The 23,919-nt window shown below is 39.5% G+C and overlaps 1 protein-coding gene across 1 annotated transcript; it reads right to left on the reverse strand.

The window, feature by feature from the left end:
- Positions 1 to 9,877: 9,877 nt before the first annotated feature.
- Positions 9,878 to 23,204, reverse strand: LOC149012284 (wall-associated receptor kinase 2-like). Its single transcript, XM_089159150.1, has 4 exons — positions 22,175 to 23,204; positions 21,867 to 22,058; positions 10,499 to 11,537; positions 9,878 to 10,271 (listed from the first exon to the last, which is right to left on the reverse strand). Exons 1-3 carry the CDS (start codon positions 23,067 to 23,069, stop codon positions 10,528 to 10,530), a joined length of 2,097 nt encoding a protein of 698 aa, XP_089015276.1. The 5' UTR covers positions 23,070 to 23,204; the 3' UTR covers positions 9,878 to 10,271; positions 10,499 to 10,527.
- Between the last annotated feature and the right edge of the window lie 715 nt (positions 23,205 to 23,919).

Here is a 23,919-nt window from a genome sequence, read left to right on the forward strand (position 1 = left end):
ATGCCAGATATCTTGGGGCAAAAGCTCCCTAAGGAGGAGTTGTTTGGGGAACCCTAGGTTTTAGGAAAGGACATAAGCATCATGGCTGCAATTGCATCATCAGTGTACTTCATTCCAAATCCTTTCATAAAAGCGGCTTAACTTATTTGACCACTATACAATCTGGCTCGAATGAATTGAAAGCCCGTGTCCAGATTGTTGATTAATAATGGGGCAACGATTAACGTTCAGGCAACTAGAATGCTACCCAAGTTAAGTCAAATTGAAGACAATTCAGCGCTACCTAATGTGGAAGTCACAAACTTCTTAACGGGGTGGTGGGGGTCCAAGAGACCTAATGGTGTTTTTCCAATCAAAGTGGGGGTAGGGGGAAGATCAAGCATGACTACATACTTCATAATGGATGCAAACACCACCTATAACATGCTTCTTGGCAAGGATTGGATCCACAACAACCAGTATGTCCCATCAACTCTGTACCAACTCTTCATTATGTGGGACAAAAAGGGACTAGTGGATAAGGTACAAATTGATAGTCATTCATTTTTAGTAAATGCCAACCACATATGGGTGCAGTTGAATGATCAAGAAACTTGATTGTTGAGAAATGTCATTTCAGCATTGTCCCATCAGCCTCCATTATTTTTGATGATAACAAACACAAATTACTAATTTCTACATTAAGTTGTGATTGTCCAGCTCATTACTAAAACAAGGGGACTAATTCTAACTCTTTGGACCAAACTCACTAGATGTTCACGCCCAAGTGAAGCTCAAGTAATCTTGGACAAAGAATCAAGATCAAAATGAGCATCAAGATCAAAGCACAAGAAGATGGGAGATCCAGTTAAGTTCAAGACGTAGATGACACATAGTATAACACAGTGTCCTAGGTTTATTCAAACTCACCAGACTAAAAGTATCTCGATCCCTTAGAGAGATCACCTTCTTGTCCTTAAAATGTTCACTACTGTAACACACAATTGGTGCCAACAAACACTTTTTAGAGTATAGTTGAATCAAACATTTCCTTTCGCCCAAGACCATCACTACACTTAGGATTGACTCCTTTCCCGGTAATGCCCCGTTAGGTCGAATCTATCATGACCATAGGTAACACCCCAAAGTAGCCACATCAACCCTTCGTTTCATGATGTCGTTGAAAGTTACTAAGAACACTAATGGACCGTAAGGTCCAGGACTCACACAATGAGAGGAGCGGGGATCCATCCTCTCATTTTCAATGATCGCTAAGCACACATAGTATGATATATGTGCTATGGTGGAGCATTCTATATACAATAGAACATATGTCCATCTCAACACCATACAAGTCTTAGTCTAGTCGCAACCTCTTGCGCCTAACCCGAGTTTCTTTATTGTCGCCACCCTAGCGCCACATAAAGTACTCGCACCCGACTCCTATAGGCAACATGAATAGTGGGAACATTCATGTCGATTCTCTTCACAATAGAGAAACTCATCTTGATTCCAAATCAAGGCGACATCATAATTATGAATTGACCTACACAAAGTCATTCACAATCTGTCTCATCTTTGCTCGCCTCCAAGGTGCCAGAGGCGAATGCTCGTGTGAGTGAGCCATTCTCTTGCCTATTGACATATCTTGTTTTATGCTAGAGAAACACAATCACACAGAAAGTGAATAAATGAAATGCTGGAATGAACTCATATTACTCAATAATAAGAAAGTCTTAGTACAAAAACAAGTCACAATCTACGCAAGCCCAAGGATTTTACATGAGAAATAAAAACATCCTTGGCTATATAGGTTTGGTAAGAGGGTCAACTACCATCTGACTAGTAGATATGTGCTTAAGTACAACTTTCTTTCTTGATATAATGTCTCTAACAAAGTGATATCTTAATTGTATATGTTTGGTCTTCCCATGATACTTGGGGTCCTTGACATAGCTAAGAAATGTCGTACTATCACAGTAAACAAGGGCAGCCTCTTTGGATGTCATCACAATTCCAATATGTCGAAGGAATCTCCTCAACCAAACAGCCTCTTGAACCGCAGTTGAGCATGCCACATACTCTGCTTCCATGATCGAGAGGGATATACAAGTCTGCCTTTTGCTACACCATGAAATGGCCCCGCCATTAAGCAAGAAAGCATATCCAGAGGTTGATTTGCACTCATCAATGTCTCCAGCCCAGTCGGCATCGCTATAGCCAACTAACTCCAAATCCGATCCTTGGTAACACAACATGTAGTTACTCATTCCTCTGAGATATCTCAATATCCTCTTGACTGTTCTCTAGTGCTCTATGCTTGGGTTTGATTGGTATCGACTAACCAAACCCATTGCATAATAAATATCCGGCCTAGTACACATCATAACGTACATTAGGCTACCCACTACACTGGAATATGGAACTCTTTCCATCTTGGTTTTCTCCTCTAGAGTCTTAGGACCCATATCAAGGCTCAAATGCAAACTCTTCTTCACTGGAGTATCAATTGGTTTGCAGTTGTGCATCTAGTATCTCGTCAAGACATCGTCAATATAGGTCTCTTGAGATAAACCCAATAATCTCTTTTTCCTATTTCTAACAATCTTGACACCAAGCACATAGCTTGCTTCACCCATGTCCTTCATATCAAATATGGAGGACAACCATTTCTTAATGGTTTCCAATAGCTCTTTGCTATTGCTAGCCGTAAGTATGTCATCTACGTACAGTGTTAGAATGACATAATTACCATTAGATCTTAATGTAAACACAGTGGTCTTCCTCAAGCATGGAAAAACCATTTTCTATCATAGCTTGGTGGAAGTGCACATTCCACTATCTAGATGCTTGCTTTAAGCCATATATGGACTTCTTAAGCTTACACACTTTGCGCTCAAGTCCATTTGCTTCAAAGCCTTGAGGTTGATCCATATAGATCTCTTCCTCAAGTTCTCCATTGAGAAAAGCAGTTTTTACATCCATCTGATAAAGCTCCAAGTCCAACTGAGCAACAATGGCTAGTATGAGGTGGATTGAGGCAAACCTAACCACAGGGGAAAATGTTTCCTCATAATCAACGCCCTCTCGTTGGGTGATGTAGCCCTTAGCCACTAAACGAGCCTTGAATCTCTCAATAGATCCATCCGCCTTTCTCTTGATCTTGAGAACCCACTTGTTCCCAATTGCCTTTCGGTCCGGCGGCAAGTCAACCAAGTCCTAGACATGATTAACTTTCATCGACTCCAACTCTTACTTTATTGTTTTCAACCATTCCTTTGAGCTTGACCCCGCAAGGGCTTCCTGCACGCTCTTCGGTTCATGCTCATCGACTAAAGTCATCTCACAGTCGATCTCTTCCGGAGCTACCATGCAGGCTTCATCCTCTTGGCAGCTTGATCAAAAGATTTGACATCACCAACATGAGTCAAGAAGATCTTCATATGCTCTCAAGTCTTTGTCAATGACCTGATGACTGTAGAGACTTGCTCCTCATCAGTCTTTTGGCGCCCACATGCGCTCAACTCACTAATCATGTTAGACATGATGGTTATATGCTGCCTCATGGTGTGACCTTGGCGCATTTTATAACCGTCAAAGGTGAGTCCGAGCTGGCGGCCTCTTGTGGTGGAAGTCCCTCTGTACTGGAACTTTATAGCCTCCCACAAAGACTTTGCAATCCTATGCTTCTCAAACCGAAGCATCAAGTCATCCCTCATGGAGCTCAGGATTGTAATCCTAGCTACCCGGTCTTTCCTCTTCCAAGCATTATATGTCTCAAGGTCCCTGCGATGCTGTGTAGTGGTACCTTCCTTAGGTGGGTTCATGGTCTGGTTTATGGTTTCCAGCATATCTTGCTCTTCTAGGAGATATTGCACCTTTCGGGTTCAGATCCAAGTCGGAGAATCCTTGTGAATTTCCCTAATGAAGTTTTGCATGAATTGATAATCCATGATAATTATTTTTGTTTAAATTTTATTGCTGGATTTATTCGTGTGTTTTTGGATGAATTTTTGAAAGAAAAAACATGTTTTTCTGTTTTTTGAGAAAATTTCGTTCAAGAAAAAATAGAAAAAAATATGACACTGTTTGGTCACTCCACAATCACTAGGAAAGGGAATTATTTCCACAACCCAAATGCCGTGTGGAAAGAAGATGGAAGAGTGATCTAAAACAAAGGAAGAAAACCTCCAATGGCTTCTCCTTCCTGCATTTCTTTGAGAAAGGGAGAGAGAGATGGAAGACGCCTCTTCTTAGGAAAAACTTACGTAATGCAATCACACTCTATCTCGTGCGGTGGTTACCAAAATATATAACCCTATTTTGTAACCGCCCTAATAGTGAGTTTCCAATATTGCCCTTGGGCACATTATTAAATTAATAATTATAAAACCCCAACATTGACCAATACGCCTTTCCCACTTTGATTAGTATGGGCAACCCATGACCATGATCATAATGGTAACAATGATCTCCTAAGGCCTAACTTGATCCTTGGCAAAACCTTCAAGAACTCTTATGCAGATGATGATGTTGATAGGATGTTCAAAAGGCTCTAAACCTTTTGCCTAGATCAACCATAGATGAAGGAATTGTTCAGGTGTGCTTAGCCAAAATATTCTACACAACAACTATTAATCAAAGGGTGGGTACCACCCACTACAATTTGCGCCTAAGGTGGCAGCAAAGTGGTTACGTATTCCTAGATAACCCCTCCTCTACTTGGTTAAGTTTAAGAATGACTCTAATATTACTTTTCCTCACTCAGTTGAGTCTAAATAAAATTCTAATTAAGGAATTCGAGTTGAGAGAAAGAATATTATAAATAGTGAGATGGAATATGAAATAGATTGACTGAAAAATTCAACTACTCTCCATTGTGCTCGTTGTGACTTCTTTTTGAAAATAAGTTAATCCTGAACCTCTATCATTGTGGTTTGTTGATTTGAAAGCATGAAAATAACCTACAAGAAAGCAGATCAACGAAGCAGAAATGTAAAGGAACGAGAATGCAAAGAGGCACCTCTTGTATCTAGATCCATTGCATTCAAGATCTTGAAGGTAAAGGATTTTGAACCCATATTTGCAGTAAATGTTTAACATTGGTATCAGAGCTAGGTTGTGGTTAGGGTTGTCGATAATGGTTGGTTTTTAGGTGTTGATTGTTTTAGGATGAGAAACATGGGTTTATTTTTCCCTTGATATGATTGAGTGTTGGATTTCATCCATGGCCAATTGCTTGACCTCTACCTGATTTGTTTCATGAAAATTTAATTGATTAATCGATTTAATCTACAATTGGTTTCGACCTAAATTTTGAATTGATTTAAATTAAGATCTCTTAACAAAAAGAGTGTTCATGTGTTCATCTATTTTTGTTTGTGGTACTCTTTTATTAAAAAGAATAAGAAAAAAGAAAAAAAGGGAGGATTGATTTTAAAAGAAGTTTCACTTTGAATATGTTTTTTTTCTTTTTCCTGAGATTTCTATGAGAATTTCCTTTTTGAAGATAGAAAATGCTGAGGAGTCAATTTTTGTTTCTTTAAAGAGACACGTCTGCTACTAATAAAGCATACAGTGAAGATGATGTACAAACGTGCTAGACTTCTGATAAAAACTTCAAATTGGATTGAGATATTTGATGGGATGTCTGTAGATTTGGCTCTTTTTTTAGAACAGTTTCTAAAATTAGTTAAGATATTTAAAAAAAAAAAAAACATTTTTTCTATAATTTTTTGATCTTTTTATTGATGTTAGCAAAAAGTATTTGATAAGGAAAAGGAAAAGTTTTTATGATCTTATTATTCCTTATCAAAGTGTTTATAAGCTTCTCTTTTATTCTGTGGATTATGGGCCCATGAAGCTTCTTTGATAAGTCTCTCTTTTGAAATAAAATAGTTAAAACAAGATAAAAAGAAAAGATCTTTTGATGAGACTTTTTGGAGTTTTTTGTTTCCTTCCTTTTGCTAATGAAAAAAACAAAGAGGCTTTGATTAGAGAGACGTCCCTTGTCAGGGACCTAGATTTTCATTTTTTGGTTAGAGATATAAAGAAAATTTTAAAACCTAAACAGGACGACAAAATTTTGAATTTCTCTTGTTTAACTTTTTTTATTTTTATTTTTTGTTTTTTATGAGAATTTGACTAAAATGGGATGGCTTTGACTCTACATCAGAGTTGTCAACCTCATAAGCTGTAGTTGGTGGCATTAGACCTTAAAAGAATTTTTTTTTTTTTTTTAAGTTAATTCTAATATTTATTGGTGATCCCTCTTTTTTTTTTTTTTTATCAATTAATTGTTTTTCTTATTCATAGAGATTGCTTCAGTGGAAGAAAAATAACATGTTAGAATACAATACCCATGGAAATTCTATCTGAAATTTTATTGATGCAGTTATTTTGTATGCATTGATTAATTTTTTAGATTGGAAATTGCCATGTTTGTGTAACTTTCTGTTGGGAATATTATACCCTCCAATGGTGGTTTAGAAGTTTGATTTGATCTATCTGTTGGATGCAGAATCCATCTCTTTTACAGACCATAGATATTTATATAATTTATTTTGGAAGAGACCTTTTATTTGGTATTTATGAAATGACGCATTTTTTTTGTATGTGCGTTAGAGTTAGTAGTATTTTGGGAAGCCATGTAAAGGGTTGCTACCACATTGCATATCACAATCTTCTACCAACTCGATGTGTCATTTCAACTACCAAATTTGGGCTCCTCTATTGGGACCCATGCCCACCCATAGGTATCGCGCAATCCTGTGGTTGTGAAATCTTAAATTCCTCTTTTTGTTTGAAACCAGTTGAAATTATATATTTTCAATTCACTCGTATGAGATTTGATTATGAGTTTAGCGAGTTGTTGGTCTCATTGTGTGAGTGTGAAAACTATTAATTTTAATTAGGGTTTCTTGAACAAGATCTAAATGTGTACTAAATGTCTTATTACACATTGTTGAATGTAGTGATGGTTAACCTATATGAAATAGCTAACCTTGAAAGATGTTGCAAGTTGGATGAGACCAACTATGATATATGGCATTGTATGATTCTATTTATGCTTAATGAACAAGGTTACCTTGACTTCCTGACCTTTGAAATGAAGAAACCCGACGAGGGTAATATTGCCTGACATTGTCAAGAGAAGGATGCCTATGAAACTTAGTTTAGAAAGGATCAATGAATACACTATTTCATGCTTAGTTGTATGTATGAAGACTTGATTAATGTATATGAGAAATACTCTATTGCCAAGTCTATGTGGGACCAAGCAAAACTAGAGTATGGAAGTATGTGAACTACTAGGTTAAGGGTCATGACCTTAAAGTTAGATATGTATCGTAAGGACCCCGAATATACCATGCTTGAGAACCTAAGTGTTATGAAAAATATGATTAGGAAATTGGATGATGTTGGGAACACCCTTACAAATGAGCAACAGGTACAAACAGTCATTAAGACACTACTTGATTCTTGGGCCCAAATAAAATGGTTCTCACACATAACGATGACATCAAAACTTTCAATGATGTCGCTGCTTATGTGGAACTAGAGGCGGAGTGCCAATAGGCAACCCTAAAAGAAGTCTTTGTTGCCAAAAAGAGATAGTGCAAGAGACAAGGTAGAGTAGGAAATTAAGTTAAGGCTTTGAACCTAGTACCAGCAAGAGGCAAACCTACCAAGTAGCAAAGAGGCAAGCATGGTAGAAATAGAGATCCTCGTAAAGTCAAATGCTATAATGCCAAAAGATGGGACACTTCGGTCGTGATTGCATTGAGCCGAATAAGGTACCATTCTATCTCTCTCTATATATACTATTATGTGTATATATGATTTTGTTGCTCATACTTAGTCTGAAAGGATTGTGAATAGGAGCAACAAGATGTACTACTAGAGATCGAGGGGGACTTGTCTTCCAAACTATCTACATGGGAATTAGCATGAATGAAGTAATACAATGAGGTAGTACCCCAAGCTTGATTTGCACACTAAGTATAAATTACTTTGAGGAGAGCCACCCACTCTTATTATTGTCCCATCTTATAAGTTTTGACAGTATACTTGCAAGCAAACTTCAAAAACTCATAAGTATCAATGTATTGGGCAATGGCCAGGGTAAGGCCACTACAACGAGTCATAGGCCAAAACCTAGGTGGCAACTCCAAATCATCTTGACATATGACCCCAACTCTCAATTATTGGAGGCATTTTATGGTCAAAAGGAGGCATCATATTTAATAGGAACATATTTTCGGCTCTCATCTCTCTCATTGCTCAAGAAGAAGACCACATCTCTCTCTCTCTCTCTCTCTCTCTCTCTCTCTCTCTCTCTCTCTCTCTCTCTCTCTCTCTCTCTCTCTCTCTCTCTCTCTCTCTCTCTTTCTTTGTGATAATGAGTAGCTAGTTCCTTTTCTTTGGGATGCAGATGAACCATGCTTATTTAATTAATTTGATTGTTCTATATCTTCTAGTTGATTGTGTTTGAGTCTAACCAAAGATGTTCTATAGCTCAGCAAACTAGGCGTACCAAGCTTTGACGAAGGACAATCGTCTTGCGAAGATATGGCATACCTAGGAAGACCATCCTTAATTTTCTTTGAAGTGTGGAGTTATATCGGTTAGGGAAAAACATTGGGGATTCGAAATCCCAAAGATCTTCACGTATTCATAGTCAAAGTGTTTGCATTTATTAGTAGATTTAATTTAAATTTAGTTTGTTGAATTCAATCTTAGTAATTTAGCCTTTTAGTTTCCCATAGTTCCACCCCGTACTTTCTGCTAGCTAGATTAGTATAGGATTTTATTTTTTATTGGTTAGTGACACGGTCAGAAACTCAAGCTAAGAGTTCCAACACATGTAAAACAACCTAGCAGTTGGACTATCACTCACTCTTATCCAAGGCAGCAACATTTTCAAGAGTTGTAGCACAACAAGAAACTCTTGAAGATTCTTATAAAGCCATGTACCGAATACAATTTAAAATACAATAAAGAAAACTAGCAGCTGTTCTTCACCATGGACGTTGGTTGAAGTATACAACCGAACCACGTTAACTTCTCTTGAGTTCTCTTCTAATTTCCTGCTTTTCTTTCACATAAAATATAGATTTTAATAGGATATTACTTGACATAGCCACATTTGCAACAGGGGAAATCGAATCAATGTATGAATCATCGATCTGATTTTTTGAGTTAGTAAGGTGGCACAAAGTTCAGAGTGTGTTACCGAAGTGCTACGTGTAGATATGGAGGTAAAAAAAGCAGCATCCCCAGGACAAAGGTATAGCATGGATACATATATCTTCATCACTCACCGATTTACCGATAGCTGCTAAGTGATCTGCAACGGACTTAATTTTCAGCAAACATTCATGGATTGTACCTCCTCTCTTGATGTTTTGAAGTTGCAACCAGAGCTGTGTAACTGTGGATTAGAGTCTAAGAAGAGCAGCATTACAGAAAATGACTTGAGCATGTACCGACTCAGTAAGAGAATCCAATAAACCAGCACATGAGAAGCTGATCTTGGTGAACCCAGTTGGCATATTCTGGGTTGGGAATGTAGTGTGGTGGTTCGGTTGAGGTAGATGAAGCAACATGGATCATCTCAATTGGGCAGGGAGTGTTCCAGTCAACAACCCCATACGAGCTGTGGCTTTTGAGAAGAGGCACAAGCTGGGACTTCCATAGACGACCGGGAATGTATGGGCTGGGGCTAAAACCTGGGCCTATGATGCCACGTTGAAGTTGGAGAATAGAAGAGAGAGAGAGAGAGATAAAACAACACACATGTAAATGGTTCGGTTAATCGCACTTTGCAACCTATGTCCGCTGCTGAAAGGGCTGTCTCAGCTGTGGTTTATTGTTTTATAAGGAGTCCTAGTGCAAGGGGATCTCTAACAATCATGAATACGTTGCAATTTAGTATCAATTGCTTCAATCTGGACAAAGGAGAATGCCCATCTTATAAACATCCTCATTAACAACAATTCCAAAGCTTTCAAATAAATCACACGATTCACACCTCAAAATAAAGATAGATTGTAATACAGACCGACTAGCTAGGAAACCTAAACCAACATACTTAAAATCTCAGTGCACACATTAACAACATTTTAAGGAGCTCAACCGAAAAGATAAAAACAAGAAGTCGGAAAGGAACACTCCAAAAAAAAAAAAGAAAAAGGAATGATCTAAAACAGCAATAGCAGGTTTCAACTCTCCAGTATTACCATTTTGAACTTCTTCATCAGGGAAGCTGCAACATTTTTCTTTCATCTCACCTACATAAAGAATAAACTTGTCAAGATAAAATTTTAAAACTTGAAACCTTCCTTTTGTTCAGTCTAATTTCTATTTTTAAGTCTCCCAAAACACCCAAGACATAGAATAAAATGAAGCTTGGTTGACCAAGTAAAAACCATTCTCAAGGATGGGTGTAGTTAACCTCCATCAACCCACTCCTAATTGAATGGTCACTCATTTGATCCAGCCTTCGAAAGATATTTACCTTGTTACTTCAAGCTGTAATCAATCTTGTCATTGATCATCTGTAGATAGGAAAGGCTCGAGGTCCCTTTTAACTTTCAGCATTGCCGGCCTATCTTCACTTCTGTCCTTAAGGCACTCTATGACAAGCTTAACAACTAGCTGCAGTTGTTCTCCCTTTGCATCCTTTGCTATGTTTTCATCCAGAATAGAAGAGAGATCCTTACGTTCACTGATTAGATTCTCTAGGTGAGATTTGAATACTGATACATCTTTCTTTTCCCCAGTCAAGAGCTCCACTAGAATAACTCCAAAACAATAAACATCACTTTTTTCTGAACGTTCGAGTTCATCACTTTTATGACTGAGTTCACCTCTGGTCATTCTTAGGGTTTGATATAGAGGAACTAATCTGGAAGCTCCAAAATCACATATCTTAGCAACCATTTTTGAAGACCCATCATCCTTTTTTATTTCTTGTAGTAATATATCAGAAGACTCAAATTTCCCATGGAAGACAGGTACTGAATCTGAATGCAAATAGTCCAGTACGACGGCCGTCTCTGCTGCAATTCTCAAGCGATCTTCCCATGAAAGATGCTGGATATGCTGAGGCAGGTTGTTCTCTGGAGTGACATACTCAAAAACTAACATTGGAATCTGAGTGTCCAGGCAGCAACCCAAGAGTTTCACAACATGTTTGTGATTGATTCGAGAGAGAACATCAACCTCATTTACGAACTGTATAATCTGGTCTTTCATCTGGTATTGGTTCAATGGATATCTCCTAACCATTATTGCTTTCTCTGATAAATTACCTTTATAAACCGTACCAAAACCTCCTTGGAAAGGTAACTCATTCCGGAAATTTTCAGTTGCCCTCTTGATCTCTTTTATGGAGATAAATTTGAAATCTCCTGTGGCTTCTTTACGTGAATTCAACCGTTGCTTCAATAGTTTACCTCCATTTTCTTTGAAAAGAATCATACGTTCTCTTTCTTTTTTCGCCCAATACAAAAACCATAACAAGACAGGCAGAACTAGGAAGCCTGTAATGATACCTGAAACATATTCGATATATATTTCAATTTTTATTGTTATTCCAAAAACATGTCTTGAACGTTAGAGCTGATGTTGGCCAAAAAAGAGAACATTAGAGCTGCTACCTCTTGCAAGTAAATAATAAGGTTGGAAATTGGCAACTATAAATTGTTTGAGCTCTAAGTATTGGCTTTGATTATTATTTCTAGTTAAACGAAAACTAAGATGCAGATCTGCAAATAAAATCAATTTTATTTGAAATTGAGTCCTAGAAGAACCTCAAAGAATGAAGCATATCATTTCAACACATGGAATGCGAATCCTAAACCCTTTTATGTCTATCCAAAGATTCTTCAATAGCAATCAAAAGAAACTGACATACCTTTTTGGAGATATGGAAATGTGTTGCAAATAAATGTTGATTTTAGTCACTGAGACCGACACTTCATGAAGTCTTTTCATGGATAGACTTCACATGCCATTTATGTATGCCACTAGGTAGCATAATTTTGCATCTACTCAGTATAGTTTACCGCTTATCCCATTTAGGCATATGACAAACCACAACGTCCAGAGCCATGACCCTCACCATAAGCAGGTTTTACTCTAGGGGTACACATCTCTTTATTGACATCTTTCACTTCTTCTCTTCTTCTTCTTTCCTTTTCTCTCATTTTATTTTATTTTATTTTATTTTGTGGTATGTGTGTAGACATGTCAAACTCGTTTACCAAAAACAAAAAAAAACGTTGTCAAACTCGAAACTTGAAGCTCACAGTCAAACCAAAACCAAAACCTAGCTCTTTACATAACAACCCAGTCTATCTCCCTCCGAATGGAAAACTGATCTCCCCTCCCTTGTTGCCAAGGTTGTAAGAAAATACACTACTGGATTTGCCTCACAAAAGTAGCGAGTTGTCTTCCTCTCTATTGTCTCTAAATATCGCTGCAGTGCTTGCTATCTTTGCATGATAAAACGTGAGAACATCCTCTTCTTTACAGCCATAATTAACCACCACTGCTGAATCCGTTTTAATCCATACCTTTGAAATGTTCTAACTCCCTAGCCACTGACACCCCGAACCAGCTCCTCAAACTCAGTTTCATAGCTGGATTGCACTCCCAAATACGATCAGAAATATTTCATCACCATTGCATATGGTCCCTGATCAAACCATTAACACCATCATACCCCAGTTTACCAAGTGGAGCGCCATCTATGTTCATCTTGAAGCACCTAACCGACAACCTACAGAAGCAATCAATGTACCTTAATAGTAGCTTTTACTACCTGTATTTTTACCTGAAAACCCAACCAACCAGCAGTGAGAACTTCTTGCTGCCCTGTACTCCTCACAACTCGGTACCTTTCCACTTGAAGTTGAGTACAAAGAGCCCTATACGCTGACTCCATTGGCCTCCAAGTCCCCTCACGACATCTCAAATTACGCTCCATCCACACAAAATATCGAATCAAGGTGAACACATTCATCCAAAAATGCCACAATGCCTTCACATGAGCCTTGAACTTCCATCACTCCGCTCTCTTCCACACATTCATAGAGAACAACGCGAAGCAAGCTGAATTCCTCGCCGCTGTATTGAAACATCATCCGGAATCCTTCTTAAGTACATCCTCCGCCCAAAAGTTGACTGCATTGATTGTAGATGAACACCTCAAACCGCCTTATGCAACCCTACAAGTGAGAATTTTTTCTTCCAACCCTCCCATGCTAATCATATCGAGAGTTCACAATCAGCATCCCATCTCCAATAGCAGCAATCCTTCCCAGGATATTGAGATAGCTGCAAATTGTATGCCACCACCACCGCATGCTGCAGCGAATCTGATTGCATTTGAAACCCAGTCGCCATCCCTAATAAAGGCGGCCACTTCTAGGTACGGCCAGTAAAGATCTCTCGACCCAACTAAGAAGCATCTGTAATTTAATAGGCCCCAAGCCAGCTAGCCATCCAAAAACTTACCTTGTTGCCCAACCCTATTGTCCACTGTTCATTATTTCCACCATGTCCCAGACCTTACACAGCCTTGGCAGAATAGAGGACTTATTAAGGGTATTTCTGGCAAATTTCCTGGCAAACCATCCAAAACCCTTGCCACCACTTCCTTTCAAGCTTATGCGGCTAGGGTTGCTTCTAAGACATCCACAGTTGATCAAACTCCTGCTACTACCCCAAATATGGTATCTACAGATGGTACCTAGAAGGACTCTAACCGATCCAAAGAATAGTTTGAAGAAGACTACAATTTCTATAAAACCCTGGTTAATATTTTATGTAATCTCAAACACTTATCTTCATGTAGTCAAAACTCTACAAACACTATAACTCAGGGATTCCACATGATGACAACTATAAGAGTCCTAGAATACTAATGAACAAGGACCTTGAGTCTATATAAGAAGCCGTGTACACAACTGAATAATAATAGTGAAAATATCTCAAACTCTCCCATGGACGTAGGTTGCTTTCAACCAAAGCACATAAACCCTGGTCTTGGCTTTTAGCATGGCATCAGAGCACTAGGTTCTCCCCCCCCCCCCCCCCCCCTACTTTGCTTCTCCCCTCAACAATCTACTAGCCATTAAGCTCACAGACAAAATTACTTACTCTGAAGGTCGCAACTTATTCCTCTTTTAAAAATTTATGAGTTATTTCATATTTTGGATGGCTCCCCAACATGCCCCCTCCTTCCACTATCACAATTGAAGAAAACTCCATTCAAGTGTGCAAACCGAATCTTGACAATAATAAATAAATTCGTCAGGACCAACTTCTCATGTTCTAGCTTATTGACTCTCTCACTAAACCTATATCTGCTCAAGTCGTTGGGTGTTATACTGCCAAAGCAGTCTAGCTTCATCTTGAAACTTCCTATGCAACACCATCTTCGGTGAAAATTATGCAATTTCGCCTTCAACTATAACACATGAAACGAGGTAACGGTAGTATTCACGACTACCTTCTTCGCATTAAGTCCACCACAGATTAACTTGCGGCTATCGGTAATACTATTTCGGATGATGATATTTGTTTGCATGTTCTCAATGATTTGGACCCTAATATTCGGCTTTTGTTACCTCTATAACTACTCGTGGATTCTCTATCACTTTTTCTAAGTTAAATGGCATGTTACTCACTCAAGAAATTTGTCTCAAGGATGAATTAGACTATGACTTATTCTCCTTTGGCTAATCTATCTCAAACTGGCAATGCTAGACCTTATTGTCCTCCTTTCCAAGGTCGATCGAACAACAGAGGTAGACCTTTCCGTGGAGATCTTCAAGATATCATCCTCCACTTCTTACTACCCCATCTTCCCCCTCTAATAGTCGTTCAAAACAACAACAGCCTTCTCCATTATTTGTCAATGGTGATCTTTATGGCCGTAAAGCTTGTGATTTCTATCAACGTTACAATCATGATATTCAAGGTACAACCAGTACTCCCCCTTCTGTGAATGTTTCTGCACTCTTTGGTGGCTCTATTGTAGATGAGACTTGGTATACTGACTTGGGGGCTACTCATCACATTACCAATGCCCTAGAAAATCTTCACATGGCTCCTCTTTGCACTGGTTCAAATAAAATGTAACTTGGTAATAATGCAGGCTTGCTAATCACTCACACTGGTAATTTCTCTATCCCCACACCCAGTTTTTCTTAACAAAGATATTCATGTTCCTACCATTACGAAGAATTTATTATCGGTTTCCCAGTTTAATCGTGATAACAATGCCATATTTGGGTTTCATCCTAATTTGTTTTATGTGAAGGATCGAGCAACAGGGAATTGTCTTCTCTAGGGAAACATTAGGAATGGGCTATACAAGCTGCACTTGGGTGATTTTTCTCCACAAGCTTTCGTTGGTGAACACACTTCAGTCTCCTAGTGCCACTTCAAACTTGGATATCCTACCTTTAAATTTGTTCATAGCCCTATTTCTATGTTTAAATTACCAGTTACTTTGGAGAGAAATTAGTTTTTGTGTGATGCTTGTCAGAAGGGAAAGAGTCATAAACTCCCCTTCTTCTCTTCAAAATCAATTTCTACAGGACCTTTGGATTTGATTTATTTGGATGTGTGGGGCCCTTCCCCAATTACTTCTATTGATAGATTTTGGTATTATGTAATTTTTGGGGATGATTTTAGTAACCACACTTGGTTTTTCCTATGCATTTGAAATTGTGGTTTTTGGGATTCTTCAAAAATTTAAGTTGCTTGCTGAAAATTTATTTTTCTAACAAATTAAACAATTTCAAAGTGACTGGAGAGGAGAATATCGAACTGACTCCACCTTTCTTACCTCTTGTGGAATCAATCGTCACCTTCCTTGTCCCCACACACATGAGCAAAATGGAGCTGTCGAGCGCCATCATTGTCATATTATTGAAATTGGCCTTACCTAATTAGCCTACTCCTCTTGCCCTAGAAAATTTTGGAATTATGCTTGAAACTGCATTGTTTCCTATCAATAAGATTCCCTACCCTAGTTTTAGCCAATGTTTCACGCTATACAAACTCTTCAAAGACCATCCTGATTATACCTCTTTAAGAGTCTTTGGTTGTGCCTACTACCCTTACCTTCTCCTTTATAACAAACATAAACTAGACTTTCAATCTTGCATGTATGTCTTTCTTGGGTACAGTCCACGTCATTGTGGCTATCATTGTTTTAATCATCAGATAGGCAAACTCTTAATTTCCCACCATGTTATTTCTTATGAGAAGTAGTTTCCCTTTCAACATCAATTACCCAACGAGGTTACCAATCACTATCAACCACCTTTACCTTCTCTCCTTAGCCCTCCTCCTGTGTTACCTAACTCTACCCCACCTTCAGTCCCACCACCCCCTTCCCCTTTCCTAGCAGAATCCTCCTCCCTTGGGCCCCATGTCTCCCCTCCCTTTCCCATGCATGAATCCCCCACCTCAGCCTCATCCTCTCCTCCTCCCATTGCTCTCATTGTTGATCTCCCCTACGATCCTCACCCTCCATCTCCTTCCCTTCCTCCTTTGACTCATTCTCTTAATACTCATCCCATGGTTACTTGCTCTAAGGCCCAACTTCCTCCTAGAGCCCTTCTTACCTCCACCACTGATGAAAGCCAGCTTGAGCCTACCTTTTTCACTATAGCCAACAAATACCCTCATTGGAAAACGACTATGGATGAGGAATTTAATGCCCTATTAAAGAATGGCACTTGGTCTCTTGTCCCTTCTCTTGCTCGGATTAATGTTATTGGTTGCAAATAAGTGTTTTGCATTAAAAGGAAGGTTGATGGTTCCATTGAAAGATACAAAAGTCTGATTGGTGGCTAAGGGGTTCAATCAACAGGAAGGCCTTGACTATAATGAAACCTTTAGTCCTGTTGTCAAGCCCACTACAATTAAACTAGTTCTATTTCTTTATGTCTCCAACTCTTGGCCCATTCGCCAACTAGATATCCAAATGCATTTTAGCATGCTTCCTAAATGAAATAGTTTACATGAAACATCTGCTAGGATTTGCTGACTCTCTTCATCCTGATTATGTATATTGTCTTCACAGATCTCTATATAACCTCAAACAGGCCTCTCGTGCTTGGTTTGATAGAATCAGTTCCTTTTTATCGGAGTTATGGATTTGTTGGATCTAAGACTGACACTTCGCTTTTCATTTATCATGAAATTTTTAGTTCAATTTATATCTTGATTATGTGGATGACATTATTCTTACTGGGAGTTTTGACTTGTTACTTAATCAATTCATGACTACCATTGCCTCCGTGTTTGCTATAAAAGATCTTGGTCCCTTACATTATTTTCTTAGGATGTCTGTGTCTCCATTCTCTCATGGTCTTCATCTCTGTCAATAGTACATTACAGATCTTCTTCATAGGGCCAACATGAGTGACTGCAAGCCTGTTACCACCCCTCTATCTCCTTCTACACAATTGAGAAATTTTTTTGGGGAGCTCATGGCCGATCCTACCTTGTACCAAAGTATTGTGGGGGCTCTTCAGTGTGCTACCATGACTAGACCTGACATCCAGTTTTTCATCCACAAAGTGAGTCAATTTATGCAGAGTTCGACTCTTGATGTCCAAAGGACCGGAAGAAACCACCAGGAAGCCCCACCGCCCCCCGGACAGGCGGCCGGCGAGTACCGGGGCTCTTGGGCCAACACGTCCGGTCCGAAAGCGTCGCCTTAGCTAATGTTGCTAAGCTCACTTGGCCCCAATCTCTCATACATGAGCTCCATGTATTTCTGGTTTATGCTCTAGTCCTCTGGTGTGATAATATTGGTGCAACCTATCTCACTGCAAATTCTGTCTTCCATGCTTGTACCAAACATTTGGAGATTGACTTCCTCTTCAAGTTTGTTTCTTATCTACTAAGGATCAACTAACTGACATCTTCACCAAGCCACTCTCTACTCAACATTTCACTTCTTTGTTGGCCAACCTCAAGGTCACTTTGCCTCTCTTGAGTATGCGGGGGCATATCAAGGGTATTTCTAGAAAATCACATAGCAAAGGGTTGCTTCTAAGATATCCACAGTTGATCAAACTCCTGCTACTACACCAAAGATGGATTCTAAAAATGGTACCCACAAGGACTCTAACCGATCCAAAGAAGAGCTTGAAGAACACTATAGTTTCTATAAAACCCTGGTTAATATTTTATGTAATCTCAAACACTTATCTTCATGTAAGTCACAACTCTACAGACACTGTAACAAGAGAATCCACATGATGACAACTACAAGAGTCCTAGAAAACTGATGATCAAGGACCTTGACTCTATATAAGAAACCCTATACACAACTCAATCATAGTAGTGAAAATATCTCAAACTCTCCCGTGGACATAGGTTGCATTCAACCGAACCACATAAAATCCTGTTCTCACGGTTTTTAGCATGACTACACATTATCATGCTTCAAGATCCCACCTTTGCTCATCAAACAAGCTCATAAAAGGGAGCTCATAGTTGAAGAATCAAGTTTCACCTTCCAAGCCAGTTTACTAAGGCAAGCTAAGTTCACAGCACACAATTGCAAGCTAAGTTCACAGCACACAATCTTTGAATACCAATACCACCTTCCTCCTTAGACCTACCCACATGATCCTACATTCCTGTCATCAATTTTGGATCTTCAATCTTTCCTGACCATATAAAATTGTGCCTCCACTATTTCTTCAATTTAATCCCACTAGATGGCCACCAATGACTGAGAAGTTGTGAATTGGCATACTAGAAATTTCCGATTTCACTTACTCCACATGACCAACCAAGGATAGAATCGATCCCTTCTATCCTTAGAGACCAGCTTTAATCCTGTCCAACACAGGAAATAAGTGATCTTCTGATAATTGCCCTATGAGCAATTTAACTCAAAGTACCTAGTTGGCAAGGTAGCAGCCTCTATGTGCAGTACCTCTTTGATTCTCCTCTTCCATGAGTTGCTACTATCCCAAAAAAAATCTACTTCTTTCCAAATTCACCTTATGTCCTACAAAATCTTAATTTTGGTCCAAAAAAGACTTCAAATTTTTAACACATTCGCAGCTAGGCATTGCTAGAAAAAAATTCGTCAGCAGATAATAAGAGGGAAGGGACCTTAAACCACCTAGGCCCTAAAAGAACCTTCAACAATCGACCATCGCCATTGCCTTTTGATTCACACACGAAGCTTCTTCCGCAATGATGATTAAATAAGGGAAACTGGGTCCCTTGAGACATGCCTCTCACGACACCAAATTAGCCTAATAGACCCCCCCTTAAGGAGCATTAAAGCTCTTTTAGACTCAAAAACAGCTTGCATACAGTGAAAAGATATTCCCAAGAATGTGTATCCTAGCCTTCTTATACATCAATCTCTAGTCCTATACCACCTGCTCGTACCGCTTTCTTCAACAAATTAGTTAGTTCAAAAGCCAAACAGATATGCTCATAGATGACTTTCCGTTTCTCAAACACACCTTGCTCTTCAGAGAACAACCTAGGCAGCAAATATAATAACCTACTTGCCCTCGACTTCGACATCACTTTCACTATAAAGTTTGTCCAAAAAAAAGGGTTTGCCATACAAATAGGAGGGTATTCGTTCAAGATCTTCACCCCTTTCACCATAGGAATTAGAGTAAAAAGAAACTAACAGACGCTCTTGTACCGCAGTGTGACATTTCTTTAGTCTCTAAATGTGGTCTACGTGGTAATGCTATTGAAAATTTTGAGCACTTCTTTCTACACTATCGTTTTGTGGGAAAGCTTTGGCAAAGATTCAGCCATGTTTTTGCTGTCAGATGGAGTCCGAAACAGTCCTTGGCTGAGATGTGGGACTGGTGGAAAAAGAAAAGTCAATCCTAAAGAAATATGAGTGAAGTGTGGTTGAGGGGCATTGTTCTTATTCTATACTACACTTTGATAGAGCGCTACTGCAGGAAATATGAGTCTACTGGGCATAGGGTGGAGTGGCTTTTTAAGGCAATCCTAAAGAAGCTGGAGGTGGGGAGCTACAGGGTAGATATGGCATTGAGTAGGGCTGATATCAAGTGATCAATCGGCTGGGAGTGAAGATTCAAGTGAGGTCCAGGAATGCTTCTAGAGTTGATATGGAGAAGACTGCCACAGGGATGGTTTAAGTTAAATATCGATGGCTCTGCTTTAGGCGACCCCGGTCAGGCAGGACCGCAGGAGTGGGTGGTCTGATTCGAGATTCAAATGCCGATATCAAGTCCCCTTTCTGTAGATATGTGGGTGTAAAAATGTGCCTAGATGCTGAGTTTATAAACTAAGAAAGGGGCTGACAGCAGCTCGTGATTTAGGGGTGGGGAAGCTCTGGAGAGAAGTAGAATCTTTGATGGTTGTGAGCAACGAGGGAGTTTAAAATCCCGTGGTTAGTGTTGCAAAGCTGGTATGAGTTCAAACACTGCTTGCATAGCATTGATTGGAGGAGTTGGCACTGCAATTGTAAAGAGAATCCGAATGCAAACTTTCTTGTGAAATCTCTACAGCAAAGGATCAGGCTTCCTCCCTAATAGGGGAATGGCCTAACATATAGGCTGGGAATTACAATGGGATGCAATGGAGCTCTCAATGTTCAGGTTAGCTAATCATGGCTGTAATGAATTGCATTTTCTCCCTCTCCCCAACCCCTTTTCTATGTTAGCCAATAATGTTAATTGAAAACTTCAATTTCACTTTCCCTCCTGGCCAAACAAAAGCCGACCAAAAGCCAAAAACGAGCGGAATTTGAGGCATTACCAACGATCATAAATCAGAGTCAAGATGTTTATTTGGTGAAACTAGTCTGGAAGTTTCGCCCTTTTGGGAGATGGTCGTGCCACAACCCACAATATCCTTCACCGATCCTTCAAATTATTAATATTGTAAACTACGTTTACTGTTTTACTCTAAAAGTAACTATAAGGCGACAAAAAGAAAAAAGTATTAAAAAATATTTTATACTATTTTATTATTTTATTGTATTATTGGGGTGGGGCATAGAGCAAAAAAATATCTTTTCTGCCAAGGATAATATCTGTCTGTTCGCCCAACCCTCTGGATGGATGACATATGGCATGTCCAAGTACCATGCAGTTACATGCATGTCATCCATCAGAGGGCTGGTGAACGGACAAACACCATCCTTGGACAAAGAGGGTATGGATCTAACTCCCGAGGGGTGGCTCAGTTGGCAAAGTCCAACGCTTCCACATAGGAGGTCAAAGTTCAAATCCCTTAAAGGCCAGGGCCGAAGCTCCGCCTATATTAATTATATAAAAAGCGCTTTGAGGATGTAGTCATGGTGCACGCAAGCTGGCCCAGAACCTCATTCTAAAAAAAAAGGGTATAGATCTAAAGAATAGAGAAAATAATACCTTCACTCAGTAATCATATGCCAAAGGATTTATCTTGTCAGTTTTCCAAATTAGACACTCCTGTTTAATGTGTGATGAAGAAAGCTTCAAAGTAATGTTATTTTTTAGCATCAAGAATTGAGTAACCAAGCGGTAGGGGAGTCCGGATCACTTCCCTGCCAGAGAGAACAATATATTCCTCTTAACAGTTTTCTACTACATAAATAGGGTAAGGCGGTAGGGGAGTCCGGATCACTTCCCTGCCAGAGAGAACAATATATTCCTCTTAAACAGTTTTCTACTGCATAAATAGGGTAGAGTTTACTAGGTTCATATTAAAAATAAATGAGAATTGAAAATTCAGTGAATCCCTTACTATTTATGTGATAAAAAATCATCAGAGCATATTGTTCTTCCATGATCGCAAGATGATCCGATCTCACAACGGGGGAGTTGGGGTTTCAAGATGAGAGAAAATACCTGCAATAATGGGTAGGATGTTGTCCTTACACCCGTTCCCGTATCTCCAATCACCGTAGAAAGAAGTTCCATTTCTCCAGCCATTCCCACGATAGCCTAGTGGACAACGGCAGCTGTAGCCTCCAATACTATTCTTGCATTTAGCATTTTCACTGCAGTTATGGATGGAAGGAGATTCGCATTCATCGATGTCTACGTCACCATCGTTAAGACATAATCAGTCAGTAAGACGTAAGACTACAGTAGAGTTAAAGAATTGGGTTGTTTCACACCAAAATTAGAGTTGGTTTGTGTGTATATGTCATTACCTTGACAACCGTCTTGAAGGTACGGATTTCCTTTATAACCTTTTGAGCAGACGCAGCTGTAGCCGCGATCGTTCTTGGAGGCCACACATTCGCTTCTGGTCCCGCTGCAAGCATAAGTAGTCTTGTTTGTTTTAGCTTCTTCACAAGATTTTCGTTCGACTGCCCAGTCGAACACGACAGGAACAGATTCCTCACCCGCTATTTTGAATGGACTGGTAAATTTGGAGAGGTATGAGCTTGAGAAGTTGAACCAGTCAGCTTTAACGACGAAACCATAGCTGCAGGGATTGAAATCAAAGACGTTCGTATGGTTCTCAAAACTTTTCAGAGTCATGTTGAAGCTTGCAAAACCCTTTGGAATTGAAGTCTGACAACACCCAATTCCCGTGCAGGAACCATTTATCACATCGGACTTGTTGACGCAAAACATGCTACACCCGTTCTGGAACACCCGGCCGTTGTAGCCGCTGATGTTAGAGATGGTATCACAACCCAGAGCTGTGAATTTGTTCTGTGTGTCAGAGAGGGTGAATAGACTCCTGTTGCCCGATATACCAGAAACAACGTTCCAGTCAGTAGATCCACCCGTCTTGTTGTAGCAGTCGTAAACCACCTGAGAAAGTACAGTAAGTTGTCCTTCATAAGAAGCATCCAGTACTTCCACGCCACTCCCCATCACCAGTTTTGGAGGGTCGATGCTATCGTCGCAGACTAGCCTAAAACCTTTGCTGTAAAAACAGTCAGAGTCGATGCCAAAGGGGTAGGGAACATCAACTTCACCACATCTAGAACTGCAATTGGGTTTTGTCAGTGGTGGCAACGCTAATGTTGTCACGGCTGGGCATAAGAGGAAGATGAAGAGCAAGGGAATCAAGAACACAAGATGATTACTCATTGCTAAAGAAATTCTCTGTTACTCTTGATTCACTGGGTGCTTCTTTGCTTCACCAGTTATGCAGTGATATTTATCATGTGGGTTGACACCTTCAAGTGACTGAGGAGAGAGAGGCGTGCTTTTTTCTTTGAGATAAAAAGCAAGGAACCAGATTTTATAGTGTGTTCTTTACAACTCGGCCACCAATTAACTGAATCTATTCTATTCTTTGGATTGCGATGGGTCTTCCTCACAAGGACCCACATGTTCTTCTCCCTTCTTTCCTATGCAATTTCTCTCAAACCTGATGTAGAGGTTTTTTTCTTTTTCATTTTTATCTTTTGGCTGAAAGAAAAATGTAAAAATCATGAAAATTTCGAGCTCCATGTCTTAAAAAGAAGTCGGTTTCTGCAACTCATGTGAATAGCTGTGATTCCAAAGGTCTGAAGTGTAGGTTGGGGGTCCTTGCTTCTCTGCATGTTGGGATTGATTCTAGGTATTTTTAATGGGTTTCATTGCTATTACATTGGATTCCTAGCCTGAGTAGCCTCCCCCACGGTGGGGTAGTATCAGGCTAGACAGTCTTTTCTAGAGTCAGTCTCTAACCTCTTTGTTAAAGATAATGCAGCGAGACTGTTGATCGCACAAGCTAAGAGTCCTAAACCTAATGGACACTCCTTATCGCATGAAGTGTTTGCACAAACTGGAAGTCCAAACCCCATGCAGCTACATGCATCATCAATAGTTTAAACTCTCTTTTACTCTTAATCCATTTAGTGCTCCTTTGCTTCATTAGTTATGCAGTGATATTTACCAGTTGGGTTCAAACCTTCAATCACTGTGGAGAGAGAAACATGCTTTTGGCTTTGAG

The sequence above is a fragment of the Hakea prostrata genome, chromosome 6, assembly GCF_041222555.1.
Source record: "Hakea prostrata isolate BN-2017 chromosome 6, UWA_Hpros_2, whole genome shotgun sequence".
In the NCBI taxonomy this organism is placed as follows: Eukaryota; Viridiplantae; Streptophyta; class Magnoliopsida; order Proteales; family Proteaceae; genus Hakea; species Hakea prostrata.